This window comes from Vanacampus margaritifer, chromosome 9 (genome assembly GCF_051991255.1).
Source record: "Vanacampus margaritifer isolate UIUO_Vmar chromosome 9, RoL_Vmar_1.0, whole genome shotgun sequence".
In the NCBI taxonomy this organism is placed as follows: domain Eukaryota; kingdom Metazoa; phylum Chordata; class Actinopteri; order Syngnathiformes; family Syngnathidae; genus Vanacampus; species Vanacampus margaritifer.
This window is the reverse complement of record NC_135440.1, coordinates 10,233,770-10,252,255: the sequence shown is the minus strand read 5'-3', so window position 1 is coordinate 10,252,255 and position 18,486 is coordinate 10,233,770. Positions and strand designations below refer to the sequence as shown.

The 18,486-nt window shown below is 39.1% G+C and overlaps 1 protein-coding gene across 3 annotated transcripts in view; it reads right to left on the bottom strand.

The window, feature by feature from the left end:
• The window catches only part of ldlrad4b (low density lipoprotein receptor class A domain containing 4b), a 190,463-nt gene that overhangs the window by 104,527 nt on the left and 67,450 nt on the right, over positions 1–18,486 (bottom strand). For all 3 annotated transcript variants that reach the window (XM_077574927.1, XM_077574926.1, XM_077574929.1), the window contains exon 3: positions 1,599–1,739. In XM_077574927.1, the coding sequence (XP_077431053.1) occupies positions 1,599–1,739 (141 nt within the window). The remainder of the gene's footprint in view (positions 1–1,598; positions 1,740–18,486) is intronic.

The following is an 18,486-nucleotide window of genomic DNA, read 5'->3' as shown; positions in this document are numbered from 1 at the left end:
TTCCTTAAAATTGCATGAAACTAATGGCAAGTTTGCATTCTTTTAATTATATTTCCTGATCGTAAAACGGCCACAAGAGGGTGGCCAATTGAGGTGTCCCGATCTGAAATTGATATCTGATATTGCACCTATATCAGCCAAAATAACAGTATGGGATTAATTCGGCCTGCATCCAAAATCTCTGACATTAGAGCACAAGGAGTCCTCAAGTTACGTCATACGCGCTTCGACTTTACGGCGCCCGTGCCTTGTCCGTAGCACTTTCTTTTTCGTTAATTTCCCACAGTAATCATGCCATTTTAAAGTTATTTAAAGTTATGTTTTTTTACCTCAAGCAACGGATGTCCATCGAGCAGGTCGGCTCGCCATCATGCGTGTCACATTTCCGTGTTTAGGTTTCCATTAGCTTCGCTCTGCCGTCCGTCAGCAATAAATGCCCGTGCGGAAATACGAAATATTGGTTCCGGCCTTTTCCGGGTGGCGCAAATATGTTTTTTAAAATTACTGTACCGAGTATTTTGATGTAAATATCGACTTTGACGGTGAAATCCGATTTAAGTCGAAATTTGTGTTACATCGCCAGCGTAGGAACGGAACTCCACCGTAACTCGAGGACTTCCTGTATAATTTGCTTTTATTTACTTTGTAAGAGATATTTCTCAGTATCCTTCCATTTATTTTGTATTTATTTTATTCAACTGCAGTACAGTAGTTGCACGTTGAATGTACAGTATGTAACCTAAATGTTTGGAATAAATGGGTCATATTTTCTCATACCTACTGTTGCTGACTAAACTAATTGGGAGCGGAATGGAGAAGAGCAGAGACATGCACGCACACTCAAGCAACGTTACATTGAGTCATGGGAGTGCCACTATATATATATATATATATATATATATATATATATATACAGTACATACATAAATTAACATGTATACATCCTAATATTTTGAATTACCGTATTTTCCGCACTATAAGGCGCACCTAAAATCCATAAATTTTCTCAAAAACCGACAGTGCCCCTTATAATCCGATGCGCCTTATATGTGGATCAATATTGGTTAAGTAAGCTTCATCTGGTGGCTGCTTAACGCAATCCCAGCCACTACAGTAGCTTCTATTCTATGCGCCTTATAATATGGTGCGCCTTATAGATGGGAAAAAAAGTTTTTAAACAGGGCATTCATTGAAGGTGCGCCTTATAATCCGATGCGCTTTATAGTGTGAAAAATACGGTAATACAAAATTAAAATAATTTGAAGTTCTTTTGTCAGTTTTAATTTTGCTGCTTTTGCTGATGTTTCAGTACCGGTATCGAGGTATTTTATGCAGTTATAGCATCGAAGTCAAAATTTTGGTATCGTGACAACATAATATCCTCATAACAACACATGTCTTCCTCACTGTTATCTCCTAAAAAACACACCAATTCAAACCTATTTGCCTTTTTTTTCTTTATGTAACAAAAAGCCACACCTTTTCATAAGAATGCACACTGATCCACATTATAAACCTCATTAAACATCCACCAGAGAGTTGTAGATGTGCGAGGTGTTGATGTGAAGGAGCAGAAAAGAAGTGAAGGCAGCACTCACAGTTGAAGATGCCCGGCGGAGGGTGCTGGGTGACCATGGGGCAGTTCTCCTCATCGCTGTTGTCGCCGCAATTATTGAGCTGGTTGCAGATCAGTGAGCCCAGACGCAAACAATTCCCATTGGTGCAGTGGAACTTGCACTCTGTTCAGCAAGAGGGAAGTGACATGAAAAAAAAGTCAGCCTTACTTATAATCACTTCAAATTGTGCTGTACTGTCTGTACTGTCTTTGCATTCCAGTTAACATTTGATTGAAAACAAATTAATCACTGTCAGTGGCCACAGAACCAACTTTTAATATGCATAATTTCATGAATATGTGCATTATACACACTTCTGAATGTGCAAGGTTAGAACATTTATTTTTAACAGTAAGCTCCAAAAAGACCTCAATTACGGTGCTGAGTTCACAGACAGACTTCGAATGGAAGAAATGAAAGAAAATGAACCAGACTGTCGTTTCATGAAACATTTTTCTCACTAAATACTCAAATTTAAAAGAATATTTAATGAACTTAGTTATCCACATTTATAAAGCTTAATTTGAGAGTAAGCAGTGAACTTGGCCTTTGACCTAAGTGATTATCCACAAAGTTCATTTGTCCACATGATGAATTGTTTCATCAAATTCCCTCCAGCCACTGTAATCATTTTCATAAGAGCGCCGTGAGTGGACAGATGGACATCCCATAATGCCATGGTCGTATCTGTCACTAGCATACATAAAGTGTTTAAATCATTGCCCAGGAAGGACTGAAAAATACGTACAAACACACTAAACCCTTTAATAGCATTATGTATCATCACCATAAAAACAAGTATCTGCATTCTTAGTGGATACAAAAGAATGATATTACAATGAGTGTGTGTTTATGTTATATATTGTGGGATGCGAGACATACAAACTAAATGAAGTCAGAAACTTCTTTTACAGATCATTGTTGAGCATGTTTGATGACACAAAAAGTGTGTAAGGTGACAACACTAGAAATTGTTGAACAAACGTAATGTGTGTTATACAAAGAGGCCAAAAGAGTAGAAGAAGAAGAAACAGAAGAAACTATCCAAATGCGTAGTTTATCTGGTAAATATATTGCGGCTGCAAATGCTTTGTCATTTTTAGTTTGGTGAATGAACAAAAAGTTATTTTGTACTTTGTAATTTCGTCTGCCCCTTTAGTTTATTTGTAATAAAGACTATTTGAGTTTTCCGACGTATTGTTGCTCCTTTGGGTTTCAACTGATCACAAAACATAACAGAGTGTTTCACTTAACTTATACTGCAAATGAGTAATGAAATGCTTTGTAATGTATATTTAGTGGTTAGTTTTTGTCCCATAATTTTAACGCGTTAGGGGACGTAGTTATTGTAATAATATTACAAAAAATATGAGTAACTCGTTATATTACATTCATAAATGTAACTAACACATTACCCCAACTCTGGTTTATTTTTTTTTATTTGTTTAATACCAGGTTTGTTAGTTTAGATTTTTTTCAAACAATGCTTCCCCCCTCTCCCGCAGTTTTGTTGTTGTTTTAGTGTTAGTTTTAGTTGTTTTTTTTTAATGGAGCATTTGGCAAGTGTATTGTGTAATAAAGTTAGGTTAACTCCAACCCTTAAACAACTGTTTGATCTTCTTCTGTATGGAAATAAAATAAAGCTCATCAGCGTATCAATGTATTTTCAGTTAGTTTTCATTTTTGTAATAGTATTTTCGGTTTTGTTTTATTTCGTTAATGAAAATGTTTTTCCAATTTTATAGTTTTTTATCTTGTTAATTTTCCTTAAGTATAACAACCTTGGTCCAAGCTAGCCTGACAATTAATAAGATAGCTACCATTTTACACACATTCAGAAAACTCAATAACAACTGACCCGGGACCAAGTTTGGTTTCACTCATTAAGGTTATCTCAAACAATCAGCTTTAATTTGTGCTGTTGAGCTCTTAGTTGTTGTTTTTTCTTTTAAGTTAAAAGTTAAAGTAGCACTGATTGATGTTTTTAATTTGCCTTCGCACTAGATGTGAGGTTAACCAGAAAAAAAAACAACAACATTCTTTTGAAATTCAGCTCCCTCTAGGGCAGGGGTGGGCAATCTCGGTCCTCGAGGGCCGGAGTCCTGCAGGTTTTGTAGGTTTCTCACTTCCAACACAAGCTGATTCCAATCAACAGGATCGTTATCAGGCTTATGCAGAGCTTGCTGATGAGCTGATCATATATCAGCTGTGTTGGAGAAGGGCAACACGCAAAACCTGCAGGACTGCGGCCCTCGATGCCCACCTCTGCTCTAGGGGTTGTGTCCAACGTTGTATTTCATTGCAGGTAATCAACACTTAAAAGACAAGCAGCTCCGACTAGTTGCAACTTGCGAGTACAAGATGGCCTCTAACAAGCATTTTGACGGCAGGTCATCTCCTTGAGGCAGTCGCTGTGATTTGCCCAACTTAATGACACTGCATTTTCTCCTCTTCCTCTCACAACAAGAACAGCTTGTTCTGGTCCAGTCTAGACGGTGGCGGGAAATGGTCGGTGGGTGGGTGGATGGGGGGCAATTGAAGGAGCAGAGATCTGATTGAAAACACAAACCAGCATGAGCATTCTTTGGAAAGAGACTTTTTCCCGTCTTTCTAAGCGGCAATTAGCAAAGCCTCAGTGATTTTCCCTGTCTTGCTTTTCCTCACGCTATCTTATCTATTAGTCGATTGTCTACCACGCCATCTCTCTGCCTCCTCTTTCATTCCCATCTGTTCTGTCTGTCCTCTTTTCTTCCACTCCATCATGCTATATAACTCTCCAGTTTTGTCCGAGCCACTTGTCTTCTCCCTCTTCATCCTCCCCGCCATCTATCCCCTCACTTCACGTCGATACTTTTAGTCGAGGCCATGAAAAAGAAGCAACACTTTAAAATGCCAGACAACATAAAACCCCTCATCTGCACTCTAAATTATGCAGACCCCTCTTTCTTTTCAAACATACAAGATACATACAGGTTGATTACAGAGATATGAAAATGCCAAAAGGACAAATGAGTGGCTGGCAAGATGTCATCAACAGCTTCCTAGACACTCAAAATCTATTCTATGAGATACGAACACCCCAAGGCTGTAAGATGCAGAGAACAATGTTAATGTACAATATAAAACACTTTAAAGGTCATTGTGGCAACTTATTCAGCATTGGGAAGACACATTTCAAAAGTACTTACAGAATTATTGTGACAAGAAGATTTTTTTTTTAATTGCCTATACAATTAATAAAAAAAAATAATCATTTTGGTGGGGGGTGAAGAAATTGAAGTGCAGTAAAATACTTTCTTATAACGGGAGTGTTCATAAATGAATTAGACTAATTCAAACAAAGCATACAGCTAAAGACACAGAAGTAGAGATACATTGATATGTTTTTTGAGGGCCCATACTGATACCGATTATTAGTATTCAAGGAGGCCGATCATTTGGAGCCGAAACTCACTTTCACTAAAAGGGAAAATATTAGCGTAAAAAAAAAAAAAAATACAAACTGCACCTCTTAACTGTGTTGATTTTATTTTTACTTATTATTATTAAACAATTTTTGCAAAATTTTGGATTTTTTTTAAACTTAGTCAATAGTCATAACTGTTTTAATTAACCCTTTCGGGCCCGTGCGTGTCTAAACCAATAAAAGCGCATAATTTGGATGATGTCAACACTTCTGGTTCATGTTTGGATCCTAGCTAACCAATCACAATCGCAAGTTAATTCGCATGATGTTCGTGTTAAAAATGTTATAAATAACTTTGCAAAGTTTACAACACGTCCACTATAACAAATAAAAACATGAGAACCCCCCCCCCCCATTTTTTTTTTTAAATAAAATAAAAAATCCATGTTGTTCTTATGTGCAAAAAGTCAAAATCAGTTAAAAAAGAAAAAAAATTGCCCAGCATAAAAATAAAATTGGAGGGGTTAAAATTCTAAGAAAAATTTCAGGGTCATTAGCCTGTTTGAAAAAGTTAAATAAAAGCTCCTATTGTTTTCTACAGTAACTAATGTTTTCCCAAATTTGAAAATATCTCAATTGTTACATTTTTACTTATCTTAGCTTAAATTTCAAACAAAAGCAGAAAGTGCAGAGGCTCAGCAGTAGCATCTCAAAAATGCAAATTTAAATAAATAATTCCCTGAAGATAACACAATTTTCTGGCTGTATGATTCTTCAAAAAGGTCGATATTCATCAAAATGCTAAATATCATCGCCAATAATCGATCTATCTCTACACTGAATTCTTACAAGTTAAAGAGAATTATGAACAGTTCCAAATGTCAGTCAGTTTTGATGTAAACCTTCAGATGTCTGCTCTGTAGACATTTATAACCAACTGCACATGCTGATGATATTCTGCCACTATATGACCTACTCTTTATGCTCACCATATAATACAGTCATTATGAGCATAACTTATATATTCCTATATGCCCATTCTATTGGCTGTCTACCAGTACCAAGCTGCAGTGCAATGGCATTAAAGCGGACTCTTTACTCTGTATGAAAGAAAAGAATGTGAGTGCTGAGCAGAAGAAAAATGTGACGATATGAAAGATGGCAGGATGAAGACTATTAAAGCGTGGGACATGAGAGGAAGACAGACGAAAGAATTACTGTCACATTCAAGTCAAACTTCTCTGACCTCTCTATTAAAACATCACTCAAAGATTACAGGACCACTCATTCGCCGTTGAAATAACACTTCCCATTAAAGGTCACATAAATTATGCTGAGAGATAACGACTTTTTTTTTTGTAGCCATTTCCGTTTTCCTCTGAATTCCTGCAGTGTTCTGGAACGAGAGGAGACGAGATCCCGCGGGGGATAAAGACTTGCAGACTCAGACAAAAAAAAAAAAGTGTGACATGAATGGCACATTGACAAGTTGGTGCGTGGCTGCAGAGAGTGTTGCCTACGCAACTTGACAGACTGGAGGCGGACGCTCATTTTAGCAACGTGCGTGCGTGCGTGTGGCCATTATGGTGTCCTTGGGCATTTGTTTGGAACGCATCTGTTTTCATGTCTGAGGATGATGAGTAAATGAGGACCACAGGGCTGCTGCAGAACTCACTCGCGCTCATTTACTGTGGATCCTTTTACAGCATTCAAAATGAGATGCTGATGACAGCAACATACATTTCCATGTCCAAGTTGTTTCTCATGGTTGGAAAAAGACAATGATGATATACAGTTACATCGAGGAACACTCTCACCAGTTAAATCAGTGGGGAAAAAAACTAAAATAGAACCATAATGTCTTAAATAATGAGTTCTCACACTAGACAAATCAAATGGAATGAATTGCAGTGACAAGATAAGGTTGAATATGTGGTTAGGATGTCTGCCTCGATATGTGATATGTGACCTGCGAAACAATCTGTTGCTCAAAGTCAGCTGGGATGAGCGCCAGCATCTCTTTGGCCCTGAACAGGATAAGTGGTTAAAAAGGACTGAAGGTTCCATTGAAGACCGAAATGTGACAGGAGAGCAACAGCCAACCTTCTATTTCCAACAACCAATCTGTGACCATTTGTTTTGATCCTCAACTGTAGAGGAAATTTATTGTAACATGGCTGACTTCCATTTATTATTCAAACAAGCAATGAATGTCTACTCACAGTTTCAGCTTTGGGCTTGAATGAGCAGACTTAAAACCGTATCCTCGTCAGGGTTCGTTCACGGTCACAGCGTTTACGAAACGTTCTCTAAAGAATCTTAATTGTTTTCTTAAGATTCTTAATGGTCTTTCTTGTCGCAAGGACATTTCTAACATTTTCAGTAGCCTGCTACTCCTGAAGTTGACAAACGGTCCCAAATGTTCCTAAACAGTGGCAAATAGTTGCTAATCCTCACAATATCGTTCCAAATAGTTGCTAATTGTCGCCATCTGTCTTTCACAAACACTTTCCTAAATATTCGCACCTTGTCTTTAAGCATAGCTAAAAGTCACTAAATGTTGCTAATGACAGAGGTGACCCCCAGATTTGTCACCTTTCAAATCTGTTAAGTAGCGTGTGAACTAGTAGTTGTCCTCCCACGACTGCAGGGTTATGCTCGCTGAGGGCCCTAAAACTTTTTGAAGATTATACAATTATCTTATAGTGACCTCAATATCATTTAAAATGATCAAAACAAAATTGTCAAAAAAACAACAACTGTATTTCTGATTATTTTTTATACAGCTAAAACAAATCAAAGTAGAATTGGCCGTAAGGAACAAGTGTACAACATGTACATGGTAGGCTAAGTTAGGAAAAGCCATGAAAGGGATACTTGACTCATTGAGCTATTTTCAGCAGTAAAAAAAATAATATTTTGTCTATAATTATTGTGATAACTTCATTATTTTTTATTTACAATTAATACCTTTAAAAACTATTTATTTCCACTTGCTGTCGACTGAAGATGACATCACCCGTGCTGAGGAAGTAGGTATCGACCAATCATGGCTCAGTTTATTGACCAAACCCAGAAAACAGGTGAGCCATGATTGGTCACAGTAAAAGAAAAGCCAGCACTAATCCTTTTAATTGTTGCTATGCTAGCTTTCTGTTCGCAGATATTGATAGATGGAATCACCCGCCATTGTCACTTCTCCTGTGTTCGTCTTTTTCATGTTGTTTCGATACATGCAAAGCCATGTTTGTTCTGTAGATTGCAATAAGTTCGAAAAAAAAGTGTCCGTCTTCTTCGCTGATTCTTCTTCTACGCTTTCCGTTAACTCCCTGTGGCTGCGCTACAGCGCCACTCCAGACTTGGCATATACATTACAGCCGTTGAACGTCCTTAGCGTCTTCTTTTGGACACACGCAAGTCTTGAAATGCTTCCGTGTGTAGGAGATTTGTTTGAGGAACGAAGACGGCTTTGCTCCCGTCTGGACATGCTAGGGAAAAAAAACGGACTGCAATTTGAGAATCAGCATGGCAATTTGTGTTGTTTTGCAACATTTGCAGCAATGGCAGATTCCTTGAAGATGTCTGCATGGGATGTTTTACCGAACTTCCTATCTCTTCATTTCCAGGACCTGTCAATTAAAGAGCCTTCTAGTCTCTTCTTAATACGGAATGTATGTATTTATAGATTTCTCCTAGCGGCATGGTAATCGAGTGGTTAGCACATTCCCAAAACTTGCATTCATTGAAGACAATAACTTGTCCTTAGTGTGTGAATGGTTGTTTGTTTCTATTGTACATGTGACCTAGGCTGTGACCCAAATAAGAAAGCGGCATAGAAAATGGATGGACAGATGATTTTGCCTGCTCCGCTCTCTTTCCATCCACCAACCAGAGTCTTTGATATAAGACAAGCATCAGCCTTTGCAGGCCACTAAGGTATTAAGCGTGTTGCAGTTGCATCAATGAGTCACAGGGCATCCCTCCAACCGACTGCTCTCCAGATTCACCCCTTTCCTTTTTAGCCGGTTTCTCCTCAGTCCCACACCCTCCCTGCTTCACACCCTCCATTTCATACGATTTTGGCCTCTGTTGCCATCTTTTTCTCTATTACCCACCTACTGCTTTTCCCCTTGTATTGCTGGTGCTACCAAGATAATTAAACATGACAGCGTTGTGCTGACTCAGGACAAATGACACTTTTCGTAGTAGAGGAGTGCAAGCTTGTGTCTCCTCCCTGCAATCCACAGCGTGTTGTAAAAAAAAAAAAAAAAAAAAGTCTTCACAAAGACAATAATGTACAATAATTTAACATGTTAATGATTGTGGTTGTATCATATTATTATGGCAAACTTTCTTTTGGCCCCAGTGGCCTGTATGTCACTAAGTATGATATAAGCATAAACATTCCTGGAACATGGGTGACCTTAAGTGGCTTTTTATTGACGCAAATGTTCTGTTACGTTGAGGTGGGAGGAAGTGGTGGTTATGGACCCGAGCGCGGGGAGGCAGGGTGAGGAGGCAGAGGTGATGGCCAAAGAAATTTCTAATGATACCAAAATAAGGACGCAAACAAAATACTGGACGGGATATATAGAATTGTTTAACCTAATTCTGGTTACTTAATTCTGCCTGTTAGCGAGAGCCACCACATCGTGATAACTGATATTGATGTTTCTGCATTTGGCAATTTATTATTATATTATATTATTAGTATGGGATTTTTTTTAATAGGTTTTAGGTGAACTAATGAATACACACACGCTCGCACGCACGCACGCACATACGCATACTCACCCACATACAAAAAAAATATATATATAAAATTTTAATAAAAAATAAAAAAGGAGAGCAATGATGACATGTCAAATCGAATGAACCATACTTAGCTCTCCATAAAAAAAAATAAAAATAAAAAATAAAAAAATAAAAAATAAAAATAAATAAAAATAAAATACTGGACGGGAAACAAAGCAAATTCCCCAAAAAGGCAATATTCGGGTTTTTGAAAGGCCATGTAAAAAGGCGCAATAACCCAAATATGCTCTTATTCAGATTTCTAAAAACCCGAATAAGCGCCTAACCCGGAATACTGGTTCATATAAACACAATCGGAATACCTCAAATCAACGGGGCATTGCTTTTCGTTATGCGCATGCTCACAGCCTCTTCTTCTTCTTCGCTTATTTGCACTCGCAAGGAATCTTGGTCTTTGTAGTAACGACTTGTAAGCGCAACGCCGTCCTACACGGGCCTCGCTTAAATACATTGATTTCTCCGGGCGTTTTCACGTTATATTGTGTCTCTATGGCGAAAATGCCACAGTTTGTGACACGTGAACTATTCATGTGAGACAGACGCGACATCACTCGTGATGCTTAAATGAATGTTTATCTCCAGCTTGCAGTGTTCAACAATACACGTCCGTGTAGGAACATTAGATGACACACACATAGTTCTGCTTCATCCAAACGAAATAAGTCCGTGCTTCTGGCGCGTACCGGCAAGAACCGCACTTCTGGAGCGAGTTGGAATCCGACTACTTTATTTAACGTGGTGAGTGACATGAATATAATGTATTTTAGTGACCGTTTAAAGTTAGAAGCGGAAATGACGTCTATTTCTGCCATGATGGTATTCGTCCTTCACCCCCTTACATCGGGTTATTCCAAACACCATGTATACGGGGGTGACTCTGTCAACTTGCGCATGCAAACGTGTTATTCCGATTCTTCCAGAAACCCGAATTCTGACCGTAATCCGAATATTGCCTGCATGTAAAAGTAGTCAGTAATGATTGACATGGCATGTATTAGTAGCGCTGCAACTAACGATTATTTCAGTAATCGAATAATCTCTTGATTTGATTTGATTTTTATTAATTGATTAATCAGATTTCACCCCCAAAAAACTTATTTCAAATGAACAGTGCACAAACAAATGTATTATGATGCACTTACTGGTTTGATCTAAAACGTGAGATAAATGGACAAAATGTTGAGCATTGCTTTCAAAGTAAACACAATTGTTTTATTTTGGATCAAAACAAAGATAATCAGTCCGGTTATATGGAGGACTACGAAAATCAAAGAATATTTACTGTCAAGCAGCTAAAAGACAAAACAATTAACATATCAAAACAATTAATTGATTATTACAAATAATTATCAATGAATTTCATCGATTAATTGTGGCATCTAGTATATTACACGATAGAAAATCACATTAGTGGGGGCTACATTGCCAGCCCGCAAGCCACAATGCTTTGTGTGGTTGCCTGGCCCTCTCATGAAGCCACATATGCTAATCACACAAAAAGCACCTAAATCAGAAGGAAACTTGACTGGTCCTAAATCTATATGTGGAACTACGATAAAATACCTGATATTTATTTGAAATATTATGTTTTGCAGTTCTTGCAATACAGGTTGTACACAGGATTTATTCCTTAATCTGCACATCATCTTTTTTTGTGTGTGTGCATGTTATACAAAGATTAAACCAAACTTTTGAATGTATGCTTCTATTCGTATGATGCAAGTACATTTGGGCAATCGGTCAGAGCCTGGATAAGGTATGTTAAAGCCCACAGTGGTGTTGCCTTAATGAAGACCTTGCACACTTTATAAATCCTTGAGCTAATACATAAAATTACCGACTGTACATAAATCCACAGCCATTTACATGCAGGAAGAATGACCTTTATCTTGATGAAATCATAAAATATCATCAGACCAAACCCTCTTCCATGCACTTTCCTCCATAACATTAGAACCTATTGACTCTTATGCTTATGGTGTTTAAAAATCAAGAGGTTAATTTTCACCAGTTGAGTGTCAACCTCATAAATATGTCTTTGGGTTGCCCGTTGTCTGCTTCAAAGCCGCAGTCGTGTATACGCCCACACAGGCATGAATATTATTACATTACACACATGAAACGTGTACCAAAACAACACATATTCGCACACCCACACACTACTGGGCTAGCACTGGCGGTGCATCTCAGCACGAAGGCAACGCCGACAGGCAGATCCAAAATAACATCTTAAACTCAGCAACCTCTATCAGCAACTGAATCAGAGCAGATAGGCAGTCTGGCTGCCTGTGCAGCTAAACAGATCCACACTGGTTATGCAAGCTCGTGGAGAAAAGCTGTGCCTTTACCATGGAGAAAGGAATAAGCAGCAGCAGAAAACACATTTGCAGAAGCCGTTTTTTGTCCATCACCAAATACTTTGCTGATGTCATGCCGCCTCATATATGCTAATTTATTATAAACGTGCAAGATGCAGGGCAAGAGTTTGTGTGTAAACTTGTTATTCTTACAAGCGAGACAATAGCAGAGGGTCAAAGACAAAACAAATATGGCGTCATGGATGTCATGATGTAAGGAACTTGTCATGTTTTGCATCCGTGGGGGTTGAGTTTTTGTTTACGTTTTGGATGTTTTTGTCTCTGGTTGGTGTTTTTTGTCTTGTGTTTCTGGTTTCTTCCCTTGTCTCGTTAGGTCTATAACCACGTCCACCTGTGTGTGTCTTCCTTTGCCAGTGTGTGTGTGTAGTCACCAATCAGTGCCCTCAGCCGCTTGTGTTTCCCCAGGTGTCTCATTAGGTCATTAGTGTTGGTGTATTTAGGCCCACCCAGACAGAGGCGAAGCCGGCTTCGTTCCTCAAACAAATCTTGTACACACAGAAGCTTGCGTGTGTCCTAAAGAAGACGCTGAGGACTTTCAACGGCTGTAATGTATATGCCAAGTCTGGAGTGGCGCTGTAGCGCACCTACAGGGGAGTTAATGGAAAGTAGAGATGGGACAATGAAGCCTTGTGAAGCTTTTGAGGCTTTCGGCTGATTGATTTGGAAAAAGAGTCGAAGTTTCAAAGCCCCATAAGATAGATCGTACCGGTGACATCTGGTGGTCAGCTGGAGTCATAGCAGCTATAATCTTCAAAGTGATTCGCCTGATTGATTTATATTACAACATAACACCAGTACATTCAGTCTTACATTTGTGTCTGTCTAATGATCATCAGGTACACATGGAAGTGTTGCAATATTTTGACACTGTACCAGTACTATGGTTCAATGTGATACTGTGTTACTCATTCGATTTTTATAAACATGATTTGGATATGACACAAGTGTGCTGTGAAGCCAGATGACAAGTATTTCAACATCAGTCTTTGGGAGATGTGACTGAGGGTCTTGGAGAAGCGCTTATAGCAACTCGGTGGAAAATACTTGGGTCAAGCCTGTATCTTCTACACACGATTTAAAAATAATGCATAATTGGAAACTTTAAATGCATCGTGGGAGTACTTTTGTTGGAAACATACCGAATAACTAACTTTTCCAGGTGAACATAAAGTGAAGCAAATATCTACATGAGGGAATTGTGCGCCTGACACCGCGCCAAAAGGTTTGAATCAGTTACGTAATTTCCGGTATCTCATTAGCGCGCATAAAGCCGCATACGTCATCAGCACGTGATCACGGAGGTTTTATCGGGGCTTTTGATACATTGTTTCGAGCAGTCTGTCTCACTCGGCTGACACATGCTCCGGAGTCTCAGTGTCAAACGTCCCATCTCTAATGGAAAGCGTAGAAGAAGATTCAGCGAAGAAAACATACACTTTTTTTCCCCCAACTTTATTGCAATCTACAGAACAAACATGGCTTTGCATGTATCAAAACAACATGAAAAAGACAAACACAGGAGAAGTGACAATGACTGGTGATTCAAGAGAATTGGCGCGAGAATTGGCGCGAGAATTGGCGCGAGAATTGGCGCTTACGTCATCAATATGCGACATTGTGTCGTCATCGAGCTGCGACCATTACGTCATCGCTGGAGTATCCTGCATATGGTGTCCAGACGGACGCGTACGGGGCACATTTTGAAATGTCCACTCTTTCAAAAGTGATTGGTTTCAAGCTCCGAAACGGCGCCATCGTGTGGACGAAAGGCCTTGTGTGTTTAGTAGCAATGTGCGGGTGAAGCTTTGTGAACCTTTGAGACTTTGGTGCTTCAGTGAAAGCAAACATATGGGACATCTAGTGGACGAAAGAAGTAAATGCAACCTATGTCATTGAAGTGTGAAACAATCACTCACACTTATCTTTCATCAATAAAAGTCTAAATAAATCAGATACAGAGCATGTATTATTTACAAAAGCCTGTGCTTAATATATATATATATAAATAAAAGTTTTTTCATAAATAAAATATGATTGACGTGGGTTTGTTGATGTTTATTATAAAAGGGAGTACGTGTGAACAGTTACAAAGGATGCAAGCCATTGAATTATTTATTGATCAAAGATTTTATGCGTCTCTTCACGCTCTTTAATTTTGCAGCTTTGAAAATATGCATATAATTTCCCCCCGTCTCACTATGATCACCTGGTGGGGGGGAAGTGAACCCACCTGTACGAAAGGGAAGTGACGGCACCACGTCACCACCCAGAGGAGGCCAACCGACATCGAAATTAGCGGCACCTGTCAAAGGACCGCATAAATTCCAGCTGGTGATTTCACAGGCTAGCAGCCACCAAAGCGTTTCGGGCCGTCAATACGGGCTGTGACGTATAAAGCTTCAAACGTCATCGGTCACGTGATACTTGCAGAATGATACAAACTCCAAAGCCCAATTTCAAAGCAGTGTGATTCAGGAAGTTCAACGCTCGCTTCGAGGTACCGGTTTCATTTGAGCATCACTAGTGTTTCGTCGTGTTTTGCCATGCCTAGTCTGCCACGTCTTGTTAGCTTAGCCACGTCTTCAAGCCACATCCACAGCCCGTCAAGTCAAGCCAAGTCACTCCCCTTTAAGGCAAGTCCAGTCCAGTTATGTCCAGTCCTGTCATGTCACACTCGGTTCAATCCAGTCCAGTCTAGTCAAAATCTTGTTTTTTTTGCCCACTTATAATAATAATAATAATAAATCACCCTACGTTTACTCATGACTTCTGTCTGATAACTGAGTCTCCTCGCATTTGGGTCCACATCGCTCACTCCACCTCAAAACCGTTACAGAACTGTTCTTAATCATTCGTCTCCACGTGCTCTTTGCCGTGTCTCCCTTACTCGTCATCTTATCATGTTGCCAAATTCAATCAACTATGGCAATAAAATACAAAATGCAATCTCCTTGTTGTTTTAACGCTCGTCTACACACATTGGCAAACATCCCCGTAATGTAATTTTGGTTGAATACTCACAACTCCGTCAAATTTACAGTAGCTTTTAAAAATCAATCTTCAGAATCAATACTACATGCCAAGCTTGTTAGAGATGAAAAATGGAGAAGTACAGCAATGTGTTGACAGGAAGAGCGCTACAGTACTTATGTGTTTGAAGCCTCGGGCCCAAGAGCGGGCAGGCAGAGGCGGCTCCTCCTCTAATAACCCTGACCTGTCAGTCACTTAATGGATGGGCAAGGACTCCACATGGAGACCGCTCAATATGGATTGACTTTGGTGGAAGACCACACCACAAGAGGCGGCCTACAAGAGGGAGGGAGGAGATGATAGACAGTTTAAGATAAATTGAGATGGGCAGAGAAAGCTGACCAGTGATGGAGAGGAAGATTGTATCCAAGCGAGAGAACTGCGACTCGAATTGAGGATGACTCTGCAGGAAAAGCTCTGTGATTGACTGTCCCATGGTCGGATATTTGAAAATATGAAAGCAAAAATGATGAAGTGGGAGCCTTACTCTAAAATGGACTTCCAGTCAGAGCCCCAACAGAGCTGCAGCTTGACATGAGTGTCATTTTTCCTCTTTTCTACAAGCAGATGGATAGTTTAATAAGTGACTTCTCACTAGACTTTCAGTCACTGGAATATTGATGTTTGACAGAAAACAGCCACCTCTTTTTATTATATAATTATTTATGTATTCAATATTGACACTTATCTCATTGTTTTGAAAGCAACGGTAGCTAGCTGAAGTTCAAATGTACATTTGAGTGTTTACTCTTCCTCACAACTGCCATAAAAAAATTAAGTGATCTCATTTGTTATCACTAATGAGAAAAACAGTGATTGAAGAAAACGCATTGTATTACAATAGCGATCCTGACATTGACGTCACAAAATGGCCGTTAGCGTAACTATTTTGGCAGCATAGAAAACGCGTCTGCCACTTTGAGTAAAGGGCTAACGCCACACTTTAACAATGATTGACAGCTGTCGTGGACCAGCTGCCACAACGAAAAGAGGCACACAAAAAAAAGGATCGAGCATGCTCCAGGCGACCAAAAAAGGAACTTAATGTAGCCAATGTTGTACTTTGTACATGGCAGCTAAATCAGCGGATGCTACACGCAAAATGTGGGGGAAATAATCTGTTTTGTTCATTTGTGCTGCTACAGTTTAATAGATATTACACAGTTGAATTTAATAACTGACCAACACCATAAAGAAGACTTTTTACAGAATAAATGACGGCGGCTGCAGCCGATTTAGCAGATGCTAAATTACTATCAAACCTAAATAACACTGCCAAGACTTGCGTGAAACTGCTAACTTTGATGGCATTTTGATCAAACACGAAGGGGAAATAAATCCGGATTATACAAACTTGTAAAGCCTTTGTATGATCAGATTTGAAAGCACTCGACGGCAAGAGACGATGTAATTCCACATAGCAGCGTCGCCAAGTTGAGAAAAAAAAAAGCACTCCTGACACTTCGGCAATCCAACATGTCTTTTTTTTTTTGGGAACACCATTCAAATAATGTGTCATTTTGATTCATTTGAATGTATTTTTATCCTCTACTAATACTCCTAGTTTAAGTGACACTTGGGTGTCTGCCGCATATAGCGAGGCAGATGAGCACAGGCAAGCCAGTCGAGGTCATCCGTGTGCCGCTCTTTTTCCAGCAAGCGGCAGAAAGATTAAGATGTGGCGTTATGCCGTAAACAAATGCCTTGTAATGGTCAGATTGACTGATTTAATTCCGCTTTGCCACATAATCAATGATGAACGCTAATTTTATCACTGCTCTCCATTTTTAAATCATTGGCTACTATCCTGCCAGAATGGCGGCCTCAACAAATAACCTCAGCCCAACAATTTGAAACAAGCCTTATCTGACAGATCATTTTATGAAGAAACTCTGGTTGTTCATGAAACATGTGTTGCTGCATCTTCTAACAGAATTGCAATCGAGGGTCAATTCATGTAAAAGAGGGTCTCATCTCATTTTCTTCACCCGGTAATGTCCTTGCTAGGACGTCTAGATTGCAGTGCATTAATAACTGAACCCGTTGACCCCTTGTATGATAAATTGCCAGTAGTGTTGGTTAATTTAACAAGTGTATACCTACTTTTGGCCCAGCCCGTAAATAAGTGAATCATAAAGAAGATAACAGGCATGCATTTACAAGGAACATGAATCCAAATGCCCTTTGTGAGGAATTGGATTGCCTGCTGGATGATCAATAAAATAGCTCACAGTCTTTTATTCTGACAGTCGATGATCAAATAAAAGCTGATTCAGGATCCATTTATGGGACTGAGCCCAAGTTTGAGAAAAAGACCGAAACATTCAAGGCCATATGATATTTTGTGTTTGAAACATACGGTATCTTAAATTATTATATGGTTTCATTTTGTCTGGAATTTCTGTCTTCTCTCACACACTAGTGTGTATAATAATACACTACTCACAAAAAGTTCGGGATATTTGGCTTTTGGGTGTAATTTCAGAACGAGCCTAAAATTCAACCTTTACAGGTAAACTTAATGTGACCATCTCTAAGCTTTAGAATGCACATGTCCAATTTTTAAACGTTTCAGTACTTTTTGCACAAGTTGCTGTTCTCTAACGAGGAGCTTAACGGCAAAATTCACAACAGGTGTTAGATCCTTAAATCGACCAATAAATGTCCTGGTTCAATTACAGTAGGCAGTCCTCATCATGCCGTTCACATTTTGACATCATGAAACCAAGACGACACCTACCAAGGATTTATTTCAACTGATGAAGCATCCATTTTTTTAGACTATGTAGTGAGTTTAATATTAGATTTATAACTAAGACGGAGTCTTCTATCCACATAGGTAAACGGCACATATGGAAAATGGTACATTTAAAAGGGTTCCAGTTGATAAATATGTTGCTTTTTTTCTACAGTTTTAGTAATTCAGTCTTTCTCTATTTCTATCTGAGTAAATAATTAAAAAATCTTTTCTTTTTTTTGCTTCCAAGCAAACTTGTCCCACAATGTGAATCTGTGTGCAAGAAATCTTTTGAAGCAGACATAGACAGAGACGTAGATAGACTGATTAATAGTCTAGACATAGTGTGTAAATTTATTTGACCCGACATGAACTAAGAACAGTAAACAAATCGCTGTTTTAACCTTGTTGCTATTGACCACTGCTGTCTGCTTACACCTGAATGTCAGTGCTTGTGTTTACTGGCGATGACGACTTCTCCCCGACCCCTCAGGACCTCTCTGG